The 15,693-nt window shown below is 51.7% G+C and overlaps 1 protein-coding gene across 3 annotated transcripts in view; it reads right to left on the reverse strand.

The window, feature by feature from the left end:
• CLIP2 (CAP-Gly domain containing linker protein 2) overlaps window positions 1-15,693 on the reverse strand; it is a 119,927-nt gene that overhangs the window by 51,399 nt on the left and 52,835 nt on the right. For all 3 annotated transcript variants that reach the window (XR_010122559.1, XM_055292842.1, XM_055292841.1), the window contains exons 3-4: window positions 12,820-13,376; window positions 86-210 (exon numbers count right to left, since the gene is read on the reverse strand). Coding sequence is in view for 2 of the 3 variants with exons in the window: in XM_055292842.1 (XP_055148817.1) it covers window positions 86-210; window positions 12,820-13,376 (682 nt within the window). In the remaining variant the exon portion in view is untranslated. The remainder of the gene's footprint in view (window positions 1-85; window positions 211-12,819; window positions 13,377-15,693) is intronic.

The following is a 15,693-nucleotide window of genomic DNA, read 5'->3' on the forward strand; positions in this document are numbered from 1 at the left end:
TCCTCCAGTGTCCCATCTCCATCCCCTGCGCCCACCCTGGGGAGAGAAGCCCCCTCCCATACTCCCCAGAAGAAGCCCACCATACCTGGTGCCCGCCACCGCCCCATCATTCTTCCCAAGGGGCTCGTCCAGCTCCACGCCACACCACTCGCCCTTGGCAAAGTCTGTCTCCCCCACGTACCGCACCACGCCAGTCTTCGTCCCGCCAACCTGCCGGCACACAGGGAGACTCAGGTCTAGAGGATGCAGTGGCACAGGCAGAGATGGCAGGGGCACCCAGCCCAGGCTTATCCCATCCATCCCTTCCAGCATGCAGAGGACACGGGAGCCAGGAGTGGGGAGGGAGAGACACCTAAGGATGATTGAGATGGAGACAGGTTAACCAGTGCCTCCCAGGGCTGACACAGGCAAGGGCACAGGCTTTGAAGACAGACACACAGACCTGAATTCAAACTCTGTCACTTAGAAGCTGTGTGCACCTAGGCAAGTTATCTAACCTCTCTGAGCCTCAGCATCTTCATCTGTAAAAGGGTTTTCAGGGCTGGGCATGGTGGTTCACGCCTGTAATCCTAGCACTTTGGGAGGCCAAGGTGGGCAGATCACCTGAGGTCAGGAGTTCAAGACCAGCCTGACCAACATGGTGAAACTCCGTCTCTACTAAAAATACAAAAATTAGCTGGGCCTGGTGGTGGGCACCTATAATCTTAGTTACTCGGGAGGCTGAGGCAGGAGAATCGCTTGAACCTGGGTGGCGGAGGTTGCAGTGAGCCGAGATTGCGCCAGTGCACTCCAGCCTGGGCAACAGGGCGAGACTCTGACTCAAAAAAGAAAAAAAAAAAAAAAAAAAGGGGGTTTTCGTGAGAATTAAGTACTGTATATACGGTGTCTAGTATATACTAGAGCTTCAATAAATGGTAACCCTAAAAGCAGTTTTTCTTTTTCTTTCTATCTTTTTTTTGAGATAGGGTCTTGCTCTGTTGCCTAGGCTGGAGTGCAATGGTACAATCATAGCTCACTGCAGCCTCAAACTCTTGGGCTTAAGCAATCCTCCCACCTCAGCCTCCTGAATAGCTGGGACTATAGGTGTGTGCCACCATACCCAGCTAAGTTTTTAAAATTTTTTTTGTAGACACAGGATCTTGCTACGTTGCCCAGGCTGGTCTCAAATTCCTGGTCTCAAGCAATCCTCCTGCCTCAGCCTCCTGTGTAGCTGGGACAATAGGAATGTACCACCACACCCAGCTAAGATTTAAAAATTTTTTGTAGACACAGGGTCTTGATATGTTGCCTGAGCTGGTCTCGAACTCCAGGCTTCAAGCAATCCTCCTGTCTCAGCCTCCCAAAGAGCTGGGATTTATAGGTGTGAATCACCACACCTGGTCCATATCTAAATTTTTTTTTTTTTTGAGACAGTGTTGATTCTCCTGCCTCAGCCTCCCGAGTAGCTGGGACTACAGGTGCACACCACCATGCCCAGCTAATTTTTGTATTCTATATCTAAATTTTGATCTGACTCCAGGCTTGCAGTACTATGACTAAGTAGATAGTACTCATAGATGAGGATGATGCATTGCAGTTACTTTTCCTTTCCAGAAATTTTTTTCCCTATAAATAACTATCTTTGATGATTGTCTGCCTAGAGTTTTTTTTGTTTTTTTGTTTTTGTTTTTGTTTGTTTTTTAAGACAGAGTCTCACTCTGTCGCCCAGGCCGGAGTGCAGTGGCACGACCTCAGCTCACTGCAACCTCCGCCTCCCGGGTTCAAGTGATTCTCCTGCCTCAGCCTCCTGATTAGCTGAGACTACAGGCGTGCACCACCATTCACCTGCCTTGGCCTCCCAAAGTGCTGGGATACAGGTGTGAGCCACCGCACCTGGCCTGTCTGCCTAGTTTTAATAGTCTCAATACTAATCCAACCCCAACTCTTTCAATAGTCTAAATCTCCTGCCAAGATGCTCAGAGGCACTGAGAATTTTATCAAGTTCTTCCTGAAGATGTCTCTCCCAGGACCCACTCCCAGCTGGGCTGGCTGCTGGCCTCTCTGGAGTGCGGCCATTGGACTGGAGTCTCCTGTCAACCGTTTCACCTCTGTCCTGGGTTCAATCCTGTTTTCTGGATCCCCTGCCTCTTCTTTCTTGGTTTACTACTTATTTCAGTTTATGTTATTTTGTGTATTTATTTTGAGACGGAGTCTCACTCTGTTGCCCAGGCTGGAGTGCAATGACGTGGTCTCCGTTCACTGAAACCTCCGCCTCCCAGGTTCAAGCAATTCTCCAGCCTCAGCCTACGGAGTAGCTGGGATTATAGGCATTTGTCACCACGCCCGGCTAATTTTTGTATTTTTAGTAGAGACAGGGTTTCGCCATGTTGGCCAGGCTGGTCTCGCACTTCTGACCTCAGGTGATCTGCCTGCCTCGGCCTCCCAAAGTGCTGGGATTACAGGTGTGAGCTACCACGTCCGGCTGGTTTACTACTTATTTTAGTAGAGCACATCTTCCCACAGCTTTCTAAGAAAAGATGCACAAGGAGGTAAATTTTCGAGCTTTCTATATCTGAAAATGTTTTATTCTTTTTTTTTTTTTTTTTTGACACTGGAATGCAGTGGCATGATCTCAGCTCACCACAACCTTGGCCTCCTGGACAAGCGATCCTCCCACTTCAGCCTCCCAAGCAGCTGGGACTACAGGCACAGGCCACCATGCCTGGCTATTTTTTTTTGTTGTTTGTTTGTTTTTGGTATTTTTTGTAGAGATGGGGTTTCGTCGCATTGCCCAGGCTGGTCTCAAACTTCCGGGCTCAGGCAATCCACTTGCCTCAGCCTCCCAAAGTGCTTACCTCAGATTACAGGCGTGAGCCACCGTGCCTGGCCAAAATCTTTTCTTTTCTTTTCTTTTCTTTTCTTTCCTTTTCTTTTCTTTCCTTTTCTTTTCTTTCTTTCTTCCTCTCTTTCTCTCTTTCTCTTTCTTTCTTTCCTTCCTTCCCTTCCTTCCTTTCCTTCCCTTCCTCCCTTCCCTTCCCTTTCCTTCCTTCCTTCCTTCCTTCTCTCTCTCTCTTTTTCTTTCTTTCCTTCTTTTCTTTCTTTCGACAGGCCCTCACTTTGTCACCCATGCTGGAGTGCAGTGGTGCGATCATGGCTCACTGCAGCCTGAACTCCTGGGTTCAAGTGATCCTCCTGCCTTGGCCTGCCAAGTAGCTGAGATTACAGAACACACCACGATACCTAGCTAATTTTTAACATTTTCTAGTAGAGATGAGATCTCACTATGTTGCCCAGCCTGGTCTTGAACTCTTGGCCTCAAACAATCTTCCTTCCTCAGCCTCCTACAGTGCTGGGATTACAGGCATGAGCCACCGCACCCGGCCCCCTCATTCTTTTTTTAAGAGACAGGGTCTCAGTATGTTGCCCAGGCTGATCCCAAATTCCTATGCTCAAGGGATCCTCCCATCTCAGCCTCCCAACGCACTGGGATTACAGGCATGAGCCACGTCGCCCAGCCACAATGAGGTGCTTTGATGTGAGCCTTTTTCCATCCGCTGTCCTGGGCTCCCAGGGGCCCTTTCAATCAAGAAACACCCTTATCAATCTGGGGAATTTTCTTGAATTAATTATTTGACTTTCCCCCCTCCTTTTTCTCCATTCCCCTTTTCTGTAAATAGGTTCTCTAATGTTCTTCTCTTTTGGCTCCTGTTTTTGTTTTTTTTTGAGATAGAGTCACTCTGTTCCCTAGGCTGGAGTGCAGTGGCATGATCTCGGCTCACTGTAACCTCTGCCTCCTAATTCTACTGCCTCATTCTCCCGAGTAGCTGAGATAACAGGTGCCCACCACCATGCCCGGCTAGTTTTTGTATTTTTAGTAGAGATGGGGTTTCACCATATTGGCCAGGCTGGTCTCGAACTCCTGACCTCAAGTGATCCGCCTGCCTTGGCCTCCCAAAGTGCTGGGATTACAGGTGTGAGCCCCCGCCCCTGGGCTGTTTCCTTTCTGTTCTAGTTCCTGAAATATTTTCTTATCTTTATCTTCTAACACTTCTGTGCAGTTTCTTATTTCTGTGATATTTTTCATTTCCCAGAGCTTTTTGTTCACTGAATATTTATACAACATGAATATTCATGCTCATGAATATTCATACTCACATATTCAGTGGAGTTTTTGTTCATATTTAATGCCTGTGTCACCTTCTCTTATTTCTCAGAGGACCAGCTGTTTTCTCCAGAGAAGTTTCCTGTAATCTCCATTGTGGAGGGAGTAGGCATGGCCACCAGGCTCAGGGAGCCCCATGGAGGTAAGGGGGACTGAGAGTACAGCGCGTTTGGCCGGACACGGTGGCTCATGCCTGTAATCCCAGCACTTTGGGAGGCCGAGGCAGGCGGATCACAAAGTCAGGACATCGAGACCAGCCTGGCCAACACGATGAAACCCCATCTCTACTAAAAATACCAAAAAATTAGCAGGGCGTGGTGATGGGTGCCTGTAGTCCCAGCTACTCAGGAGGCTGAGGCAGAAGAATGGCGTGAGCCCGGGAGGCGGAGCTTGCAGTGAGCTGAGGTCGCACCATTGCACTCCAGCCTGGGCGACAGAGTGAGACTCCGTCTTAAAAGAAAAAAAAAAAGAATACACACGTTCACTTCATGTACCTTTTTCAGTCCCTCCTGCCTGGGATCCCTCTATCCAATAATTCTCTGTCATCCTCTCAGGAGACCAAGTGTCCATACCAGACATCAGCTAGAAGAACAGTCACCAGGCAAGGGGAACATTCACCAGGCAAGGGGAATGACCAGGTAACGAGTAGTCACCAGGCAAGGCAGGAACGGGGACGGGGCAGGGGATCTAAGGTGTTTTTGTTTTTGTTTTGTTTTTTTTTTAGAGGTAGGGTCTCCCTCTGTCACCCAGGCTGGAGTGCAGTGGTGCATTCATGGCTCACTGTAGCCTCGAACTTCGGGGCTCAAACAGTCCTCCCTCCTCAGCCTCCTGAGTAGTTGGGGCTGCAGGCATGCGACACCACACTTGAATAATTTTATTTTTTATTTTTTTGTAGAGACAGGGTCTCACTCTGTTGTCCAGGCTGGTCTGGAACTGCTGGGCTCAAGCAATCCTCCCACCTCAGCTTCCCAAAGTGCTTGGATTACAAGTTTGAGCCACTGTGCATGGCCAGTCTTTTTTTGTTTGTTTGTTTGTTTTTGAGAATCTTACTCTGTCTCCCAGGCTGGAGTGCAGCAGCGTGATCTCAGCTCACTGCAACCTCTGCCTCCCAGGTTCAAGTGATTGTCCTGACTCAGCCACCCAAGGAGCTCGGATTACAGGTGTGCACCACCACACCCAGCTAACTTTTGTATTTTTAGTAGAGATGGGGTTTCACCATGTTGGCCAGGCTGGTCTCGAACTCCTGGCCTCAAGTGATTCACCCAGTTTGACCTCTCAAAGTGCCGGGATTATAGGCGTGAGCCACTGTGCCCAGCTGCATCTAAAGACTTTTAAACCAATTCTGTTCCTGGCCCCAATGGCAGCCTCATTTCTAGAGGCCAACATGTGGCCAGTTACTGAACAGCTAGGGTTTCTGGATGGACACTGATTGCTTCTCCTCTTCTCCTACCACTAGCTCTTTTTTAAAAAATTTATGTTCATAGCTGCATGTGGTGGCTCACACCTGTAATCCCAACACTTTGGGAGACTGAGGCAGGAGAATTGCTTGAGCCTAGGAGTTCAAGACCAACCTGGGCAGCATAGCAAGACCCCTCTCTACAAAAAAAATTCAGAAATTAGATGGGTGTGGTGGCACACACTTGTAGTCCCAACTACTCAGGAGGATGAGTTGGGAGGATCGCTTGAACCCAGGAGTTTGAGGGTGCAGTGAGCTAGGATCATGCCACTGCACTCCAGCCTGGACAACACAGCAAGAAGCCATCTCAAAAAAAGAAAAAACCCAAACATCTCTTCAGTGTTATTCTAGTGCAAATTCAGGAGGGATTGAAAATAAATGTGTATGTTTATTTACCATGTTTATCTGAACCTAAATATTTCTTTGTTCCTCTCTCTCTCTCTTGCTTTCTTGAGACAGAGTCTCATTCTTGTTGCCCAGGCTGGAGTGCAATGGCAGGATCTCAGCTCATTGCAACCTCCGCCTCCCAGGTTCAAGCAATTCTCCTGCCTCAGCCTCCTGAGTAGCTGGAATTATAGGCACCTGCCACCATGCCCGGCTAATTTTTGTACTTTTAGCAGAGATGGGGTTTCCCCATGTTTCCCCATGTTGGCCAGGCTGGTCTTGAACTCCTGACATCAGGTGATCCACCCACCTCAGCCTCCCAAAATGCTGGGATTACAGGCATGAGCCACCATGCGTGGCCTATGACTTTCTAAAATGTTAATTTCATTTTACTTCTGGACTCACTGTAATACCAGCACTTTGAGAGGCTGAGGTGGGTGGACCACTTGAGGCCAGGAGTTCAAGACCATCCTGGCAACATGGAGAAACCCTGTCTCACTAAAAAATACAAAAATTAGCCAGGTGGGTGGCGCACGCCTGTAATCCTAGCTACTTGGAAGGCTGAGGCACGAGAATCGCTTGAACCCGGGAGGTAGAGTTTTCAGTGAGTCGAGATCACGCCACTCCACTCCACTCTGGGCGACAGAGCAAGACTCTGTCTAAAAAAAAGTTAAATAAATAAAATGTTAATTTCTCTTGACACCCCAAGTATGCCTCAGTGTGCCTAAGTAAATCCAGCTCCCCAGTTAAAACTAGCTCTTGTCCCACCATCTCCCAGGGCCAACTACATGTGCCTGGCACATGAAAGACAAGAATTCCAAATCTGACATTTCCATGAGGCGGGTACTGTTACCACATTCATGGAAGAAGAGACTGAAGTTCAGAGTAGCCAGGGAGTGAAAGAGACAGGTGGACCTCTTCTTACTACACTCTGTGGCCTTCTCAATCCCAGCTGGGCTTGATTCCAGACCAGATCCCACCCTCCTCTGTCTCCTCCTTGGGTAGGGCCCTGGTGTCTCTGCCATGGAGGCCTGTCTGTGAGTCTGGGTTGTTCTCTCTGGTCTCTGGCCTTCAGGTGGGATTGCTTTCTCAGCCCCTCCTCTCTGGCACCAGGTCTCTGCCGCTCTGTCTACATAATCAGTCTTGGATCCTTCTGCTCTGTAATCCCAACCTGGAATGTCCTGTCTCTTCCCTAGCCTAAATCGTCAACTAGGCTGGGCTCAGTGGCTCATGCCTGTAATCCCAGCACTTTGGGAGGCTGAGGCAGGAGGATCGCTTGAGGCCAGGAATTTGAGGCCAGCCTGAGGAACATAGCGAGACCCCCATCTCTACAAAAAAAAAATAAATAATAAAAATTAAAAAAATTAGGCAGGCATGGTGGTGCACGTCTGTAGTCCCAGATTCTCAGGAGGCTGAGGCAGGAGGATCGCTTGAGCCTAAGAGTTTGAGGCTGCAGTGAGATATGACTGCACCACTGCACTCCATCCTGAGTGACAGAGCAAGACCTTGTCTCAAAAAAAAACCGTGCTAGGCACAGTGCCTAGTGTGAGGTATGCCCCCCCAGAAAGCAGTGTTTCAACCATAGGATGCAATCTACTTAAAGACTGAGAAGTCAAGGTCAAGGTAGCCCAGACCCCTTGCTGCTGCCAACCCTGCAGACAGGCCAGGGCTTAGCAGACACTTCTAGAGCAGTGGCAGTGCCCATCTCATGCCCCTCTCTTGCACACTACACCCCGAGATGGTCAGAAGCTCCCACTCCCTGCAGGGAGAGCAGGTGCAGGGGGAATGCCAGGTGGGATGAAACTGGGATTAAACCTACTGCTCCCCAATCAAGGGAGCAATCTGGGCTGGTCAGTAACCCCCAGAGCCTCCACTTCCTGCCCCAACAGGGTCACAGGCCCACGCCCAGGGCACTCCCACGACATTAGTCAGACTGTGCACAGCCATAGCTCCTTGCAGACTATGACTCATCCTCACATCCACCAGTTCTCTCTCTCTCTCTCTTTTTTTTTTTTAAGACAGCGTCCCACTCTGTTGCCCTGGCTGGAGTGCAGTGGTCCGATCATGGCTCACTGCAGCCTTGACCCCCTGAGCTCAAGTGATCCTCCCACCTCAGCCTCCCTAGTAGCTGGGAGCATAGGCATGCACCGCCATGCCTGGCTATTTTTTTTTCGTATTTTTAGTAGAGACAGGGTCTTGCTATGTTGCCCAGGCTGGTTTCCAAATCCTGACCTTGAGTGATCTGCCTGCCTTGGCATCCCAAAGTGCTGAGATTACAGGCGTGAGCCACCGTGCCCGGCTGTCATTAGCTCTCTTAATGCTCCCCAAAAAAGCATAAAGCAAAACAAGAGTGCTGGGCCATGGCCATTTTGCTGAATGGACACAAGGAGAGTGAATGAATGAATGAATGAATGAATGAGGATGAGGCTCTGTAAGTGACTTGCTCAATATCACAGACCTGGGCCTGATTTCCCTGCTGTACCCACCCCCATTAGGTGCCCTCAGACCCCGGAGACAGGTCAGGGAGACTAAGCCGTTTGCCCAGGTCCTGTTGGATGGGGTTGGCTTTCCTGGGAGTTACAGGAGGAAGAGCAGAGTGACGATCCCAAAACAAGTTCCTTGGACAGGATGGTGCAGGGGTCCAGGAGTCCAGCCTCCTTCCTGGGCCTTGCCGTTCCTGCTCCACTGTGGGTTTTGTTTTTTTTTTTTTGAGACAGAGTCTTGCTCTGTTGTCCAAGCTGGAGTGGAGCCACACCATCTCAGCTCACTGCAACCTCCGCCTCCTGAGTTCAAGCGATTCTCCTGCCTCAACCTCCTGAGTAGCTGGGATTACAGGCGCCCATCACCATGTTTTTTTTGAGACAGAGTCTCGCTCTGTCACCCAGGCTGGAGTGCAGTGGCACCATCTCGGCTCACTGCAAGCTCCGCCTCCCGGGTTCACGCCATTCTCCTGCCTCAGCCTCCCGAGTAGCTGGGACTACAGGCACCCACCACCACACCAGGCTAATTTTTTGTATTTTTAGTAGAGACGGGGTTTCGCCATGGTCTCGATCTCCTGACCTCATGATCCGCCTGCCTCGGCCTCTCAAAGTGCTGGGATTACAGGTGTGAGCCACCACGCCTGGCCACCATGTATTTTTCAGTAGAGGTGAGGTTTCGCCATGTTGCCCAGGCTGGTCTTGAACTCCTGACCTCAAGTGATCTGCCTACCTCGGCCTCCCAAAATGCTGGGATTACAGGTGTGAGCCACCACGCCCGGCCCCTGCTCCACTCTTGCCCCCTCCGATCCCATCCCCACAAAGCAGCAGGTGTGATGTCCTTAACCCATGAACCTGTCACACGGCTGCAGCTTCCACAGCTACCTCAGCTCTTAGAGCAAAGCCCTGGCTCCATCCCAGGTCCCTGGCCCTGTGGGGTCACCCAGGTCAGCCTCTGAAGTGTGATCGTTCCCTGGCTTCCCCCACTGCCCACTCAGCCTCCCTGCTCTTTTCAGTTTCCTTTTTTTTTTTTTTTGAGACAGAGTCTCGCTCTGTCACCCAGGCTGGAGTGCAATGGCGTGATCTCGGCTCTCTACAATCTCTGCCTCCCAAGTTCAAGCGATTCTCCTGCCTCAACCTCCCGAGTAGCTCGGACTACCGGCACGTGCCATCACATCCGGCTAATTTTTGTATCTTTAGTAGAGACAGGGTTTCAACATATTGGTGAGGCTGGTCTCGAACTCCTGACCTCAGGTGATCCACCTGCCTCAGCCTCCCAAAGTGCTGGGATTACAGGTGAGAACCACCGCACCGGGCCTCTTCTCACAGTTTCTCTAGTCTCTCAGGCCATGGGTCTCTGCCTGGCACGATGCTCTGGCCCCACATTGCTAGGCCAATGCCAGGCCATTCCCTAAGTTCTGCCCTCACACCATTCCTCGGGGCAGCCTCCCCACCAGGCCAGGCTCTGAGAGCACCACAGCACACTTGGCAGACTCTGTAGGGAGACACTGATGTCTGCGATCACTGGCCTCGTGGTCTCTCTCCTGTAAGCTGGAGGTGGCTGGAGGACAGGGACCACATCTGGCCACGCTCACTACCAGGTCACCCAGGGGAAGTTCTGTCCAGGAGAACCAGGCTAGCAAAGGCGTGGTGCCAGGTATGGTGGCATGGGCCTGTAGTCCCAGCTTCTTGGGAGGCTGAGGCAGGAGGATTGCTTGAGTCCAAGTTTGAGGCTGCAGTGAGCTATGACTGCACCACTGCACTCCATCCTGGGCAACAGAACAAAACCCTGTTTCCAAAAAAAAAAAAAAAAGCAGAGCCCTCACCCTGGCCAGGGCAGAGAGGAAATACAGCTCAGTGAACAGTGGGCAGGCACTTGTCACATGTCACTTCAGACAAGTTATTAAACTTTCCTGAGGCTGGGCACGGTGGCTCACACCTGTAATCCCACCACTTTGGGAGGCCGAGGTGGGCAGGTCAAGAGATCAAGACCATCCTGGCCAACATGGTGAAACCCTATCTCTACTAAAAATACAAAAAATTAGCAGGGCGTGGTGGCGCGTGCCTGTAGTCCCAGCTACTCGGGAGGCTGAGGCAGGAGGATTGCTTGAACCTGGGAGGTGGAGGTTGCAGTGAGCCGAGATCGCGCCACTGCGCTCCAGCCTGGCGACAGTGTGAGACTAGAAAAACAAAACAAAACAAAACAAAAAACAAACAAACAAAACTTCCCTGAGCCTCAGTTTCCCCATCCATAAAGTGAGGATGATAAAACCACATCACAGCATCACAGCACAGGCTTGAGGATTCAACGGGGCCATGGGTGTAAACATTTCCTCTCGCTCCCCTACCCACAACCCCAAAGGCTCTTCCCAGAAACCTTTGCCAGGTTCTCAGAGCAGGGAGGGAGGACCCCAGGCAGCAATACCCTTTGGGGATCCCTGCTCTGGGTCCTCAGACCCCCTGCCCTTCTCCACTCGGCTTTGGAGCTCCAAGCCTGTGCTCCCCCACCTCAGGTTGGAACGACCAACTACCTTCCCCAGGAAGTCTTGCAGACTGGATACAGGGAATCCCTGCCCCACCGACAGCTCCTCACACCCCAGGCCCAGAAGGCCGTATCAGGGATTTCCCTGTACCCTATGAGTCTCTTCCCAACGCTGTGGTCCCAGGTGCAGGGTTAGCCCAAGGCCACCATAGCCTGGTTGGACAGCAAGACACAGCCCTGTCCCGTCCACCTGACCACCACCAACCCAGGTCACTGCTGTATTCAGACTCTAGAAGACTTGGGGGTCACTGTCCCCTTTCCAACCTGGCCCCAACAGCTGGGGCTAGTGGAGAAGAGGGGTCCCTGGCAGGAAGCTGTCAGCTCCAGTGACCCAATTCTCTCAACTTCAACAACACTGATCACTCGAGTTGTAACTGATAAGGTGTCTGCACCTCCTGGCCCTGGGCAAGGGGTTATAACCACTATTATTATTATTATTATTGCTTTTTTGAGACAGAGTCTCACTCTGTCACCCAGGCTGGAGTGCAGTGGCATGATCTCAGCTCACTGCAACCTCCGCCTCCTGGGTTCAAGTGATTCTTCTGCCTCAGCTTCCCAAGTAGCTGGGATTATAGGCACACGCCATCACAACCAGCTAATTTTTGTATTTTTAGTAGAGATGGTGTTTCGCCATGTTGGCCAGGCTGGTCTCAAACTCCTGACCTCAGGTGATTTGCCCGCCTTGGCCTCCCAAAGTGCTGGGATTACAGGTGTGAGCCACCGTGCTCGGCCTTATTATTATTATTGAAAAAGGGTCTGGCTCTGTCACCCAAACTGGAGTGCAGTGGCACTATCTTGGCTCACTGCAACCTCTGCCTCCCAGGATCAAGCCATCCTCCCACCACAGCCTCCTGAGTAGCTGGGAGTACAGGGCCATGACACCATGCCTGGCTAATTTTTTTTGTATTTTTTTTTTTAGAGATGGGGTCTCACTACGTTGCCCAGGCTGGTCTTGAACTCCTGGGCTCAAGTGACCCTCCCATCTCAGCCTCCCAAAGTGCTGAGATTACAAGCATGAACCACTGTGCCCGGCCAGGACCAGGGGTCTTGAGAACTCCAGTTCCCAGCCTTTTCCAGTACATGCCTGGCACATGCATGTGGATGAGCTGGATCAATAGATAATATCAATAATAGCCAAAATGTATGGGTACTTAGTATTAGGCACTGTCTAAACGAGTGATACGTTTTAATGCATCTCCAACTATGACTGAAGTACAATTAAAATTCCCATTTTGGTCGGGTGCGGGGGCTCACACCTGTAATCCCAGCACTTTGGGAGGCCAAGGTGGGTGGATCACCTGAGGTCGGGAGTTCAAGACCAGCCTGGTCAACATGGTGAAACCCCGTCTCTACTGAAAATACAAAAATTAGCTGGGCGTGGTGGCACATGCCTGTAATCCCAGCTACTAGGGAGGCTGAGGCAGGAGAATCGCTTGAACCCGGGAAGTGGAGGTTGCAGTGAGCTGAAATCACACCACTGCACTCCAGCCTGGACGACAAGAGCAAAACTCCATCTCAAAAAAAAAAAAAAAAAAAAAAAAAAAAAATCCCATTTTACCGATAGAAAGAGTGAGGCCCAGAAAGTTTAAGGCACTTGCCCAGGGTCACACAGCAACAGTCTCCAGAGCCCACATTACCTGTCTCTCTTGTCACTGTGTATGGTCCTAATAAGGAATAGGTGTCCCAGGCTGTACCCTGTCCGAACCCCCTTTGAGTCCCCACCCTGCCCAGCCCGGGGGGGGGTCCAGCTCTGCCAAGTGGGGCGGAGCAGGGGAAGGAAGGGAGGCTGGGCCCAGAGCCCAGTACTGCCCGCACTCACCAGCACGCGGTCCCCCAGGCGCAGGTCCTTGTCGCCCCGCTTCACAGAGCCGCTGTCTGAGAGGTTGGATCCCGACTCGTTGCCGGTCTTCACGGAGCTGTTGAGGACGCTCTCCCGCAGGGGGATGACGCGGCTGGTCAGTGGGGGCGTGGCCGTGCCCGAATGCAATGACAGGTTCTGGGCAGTCAGCGACTCCACGGAGTGGGCATCACTCCCCGAGCCCTCGGCCGTGGGCTGCCGGGTCAGCTTGGAGGGCCGCGTGAAGATACCCTGGAGGGCCGGGCACTCGAAGTAGCGCACGCCGCCCACCGCGCCATCATTCTTGCCCACCGGGTCGTCCAGCACCACGCCGGCCCACTGGCCCGGTGCGAACTGCGTCTCTCCCAGGTACTGCACCACGCCTGGCTTCACGCCGTTCACCCACACCCGCTCGCCCACCACAAAGTCCCCCAGGAAGTCATCCCCCACTTCCGCCGCCTTGGGGCCCGGCTTCTCGGGGGCAGCAGCTGCGGCCGGGGAGGAGGATGGTCCGGATGACTGTTTGTGCAGCGGGGAGCCTGCAGAGGAGAGGGAAAGGGAAAGAGGTGGCTGTTAGGGCTGGCGTGGGGCTGGTCCCTGGGTGGCCCCAGGAGCACAGAGTCTAGGGTTGGGAGGTGGTTGATTTGTATTTTTGGGTAGAGATGGGGTTTCACCATGTCAGCCAGGCTGGTCTCCAACTCCTGACCTCAAGTAATCCGCCCGCCTCAGCTTCCCAAAGTGCTGGGATTATAGGCGTGAGGCACCACACCCAACCCATTTATTTACTCTTTGAGACAGGGTCTTGCTCTGTCACCCAGACTACAGTGCATTGGCGATATGGTGGCTCACTGCAGCCTTGACTTCCTGGGCTCCAGCGATCCTCTCCCTCAGCCTCCCGAGTAGCTGAAACCACAGACAACTGCCACTATACTGGGCTAATATTTGTATTTTTTGTAGAGACAAGGTCTTGCTGTGGAAACCGAGGCAGGAATGGTTGGCTGTGCAGTCTTGGGCAGGTCCTCCTCAGGTCTCCCCCTACTCTTCCAGCCCTCCAGAGCATCCCCAGGAAAGTACGCCCTCAGAAGCAATGTTTCCAGGCCGGGCACGGTGGCTCACGCCTGTAATCCCAGCACTTTGGGAGGCCGAGGCAGGCGGATCACCTGAGATCAGGAGTTCGAGACCAGCCTGACCAATATGGTGAAACCCCATCTCTACTAAAAATAAAATAATTAGCCAGGTGTGGTGGCAGGTGCCTGTAATCCCAGCCACTGAGGAGGCTAAGGTGAGAGGATCACTTGAACTTGAGAGGTGGAGATTGCAGTGAGTTGAAATCATACCACTGCACTCCAGCCTAGGGGAAAGAGAAAGACTTCATCTTTAAAAAGACAAAAAAAAAAAAGAAGCAATGGCTTTCCACTTCTCAAGGAAACTGCAAGTCCTGGGCCAGAGATGAACCCATTCTCAAGGATTACAAGCCACCTCCCCACTGGGTGGGCTCAGGCCCTCAGCTGTTGACCCGAGACCCCCTGTGGCCCGTATGTGGGACCTAGGTGTTGTGCAAGTGGTCTCCAAGACCCCCATCCTCGCCCTCAGACAGTTACAGGGCCCACAAAAGGCTACCAGCCTATTTCCTAATAGACGGACACAGCCACAGACTTCTTGCATAAAGATGTCCCCTTCTGTCTCTCTTGGGACAGAAAAGAAAACCCTCCTGACTCTCTCCTGGGCCTCCCCCTCTCTCCCCTCCCCAAGCTGCAGCCCAGCCTAAGGCCTCAGGGTCCACAGACAACGGAAAGTGGAAGGGTGGCTAGGTTCGGCGGCTCATGCCTATAATCCCAGCACTTTGGGAGGCTGACGTGGGCTGATCACCTGAAGTCAGGAGTTCAAGACCAGCCTGGCCAACATGGTGAAACCCCGTCTCTACTAAAAATACAAAAAAAATTAGCCGGATGTGGTGGTGGGCACCTGTAATCCCAGCTACTCAGGAGGCTGAGACAGAATTGCTTGAACCCGGGAGGCAGAGGTTACAGTGAGCCGAGACAGCACCACTGCACTCCAGCCTGGGTGACAGAGCAAGACTCCATCTCAAAACAAACAAACAAACAAACAAACAAAAAAGCAAAAAACAAAAAAAAAACAACCATAGTAATCACAGGCTTGCATGAGACTCTGTGCTAAGAGCTTAACATACGATAGCTCATCTGATCCCCAACTGCCCCCATTTCAGAGACGAGAAAACTGAGGCTCAGAGATATCAGGTGCTTCACCTGAGCTTCACCTGAGCTCCCAGACAATAGGCAGCAGGACTGATTTGGTTTGGCTGTGTCCCCACCCAAATCTCATCTTGAATTGTAGCTCCCATAATTTCCACATTTTGGGAGGTACCCAGTGGGAGCTTAATGAATCATGGGGGTGGTTTCCCCCATGATTATTTTTTGTAGAGACAGGGTCTTGCTATGTTGCCCACACTGGTTTTGACCTCCTGGGCTCAAGTCATCCTCCTGTCTCAGCTTCCCGAGTAGCTGGGATTACAGGCTGCACCGCAGCACCAGGCTTATTTATTTATTTATTTTTAAGAGATGGGGGTCTTGCTGTGTTGCCCAGGCTGGTCTTGAACTCCTGGGCTTAAGTGATCCGCCTACCTTGACTTCCCAAAGTGCTGGGATTACAGATGTGAGCCACTGTGCCTGGCTCCCTTCCCTCCGTCCCCTCTCCTCCGGCACTTTGGGAAGCCAAAGCAGGAGGATCGCTTGAGGCCAGAAGTTTGAGACTAGCCTGGCCAACATGGCAAAACCCCGTCTCTAATAAAATAGAACAACAACAAAATAATAGCCTGGGGTGCTGGCACGCACCTGT

This window comes from Symphalangus syndactylus, chromosome 9 (assembly GCF_028878055.3).
Source record: "Symphalangus syndactylus isolate Jambi chromosome 9, NHGRI_mSymSyn1-v2.1_pri, whole genome shotgun sequence".
Lineage (NCBI taxonomy): Eukaryota > Metazoa > Chordata > Mammalia > Primates > Hylobatidae > Symphalangus > Symphalangus syndactylus.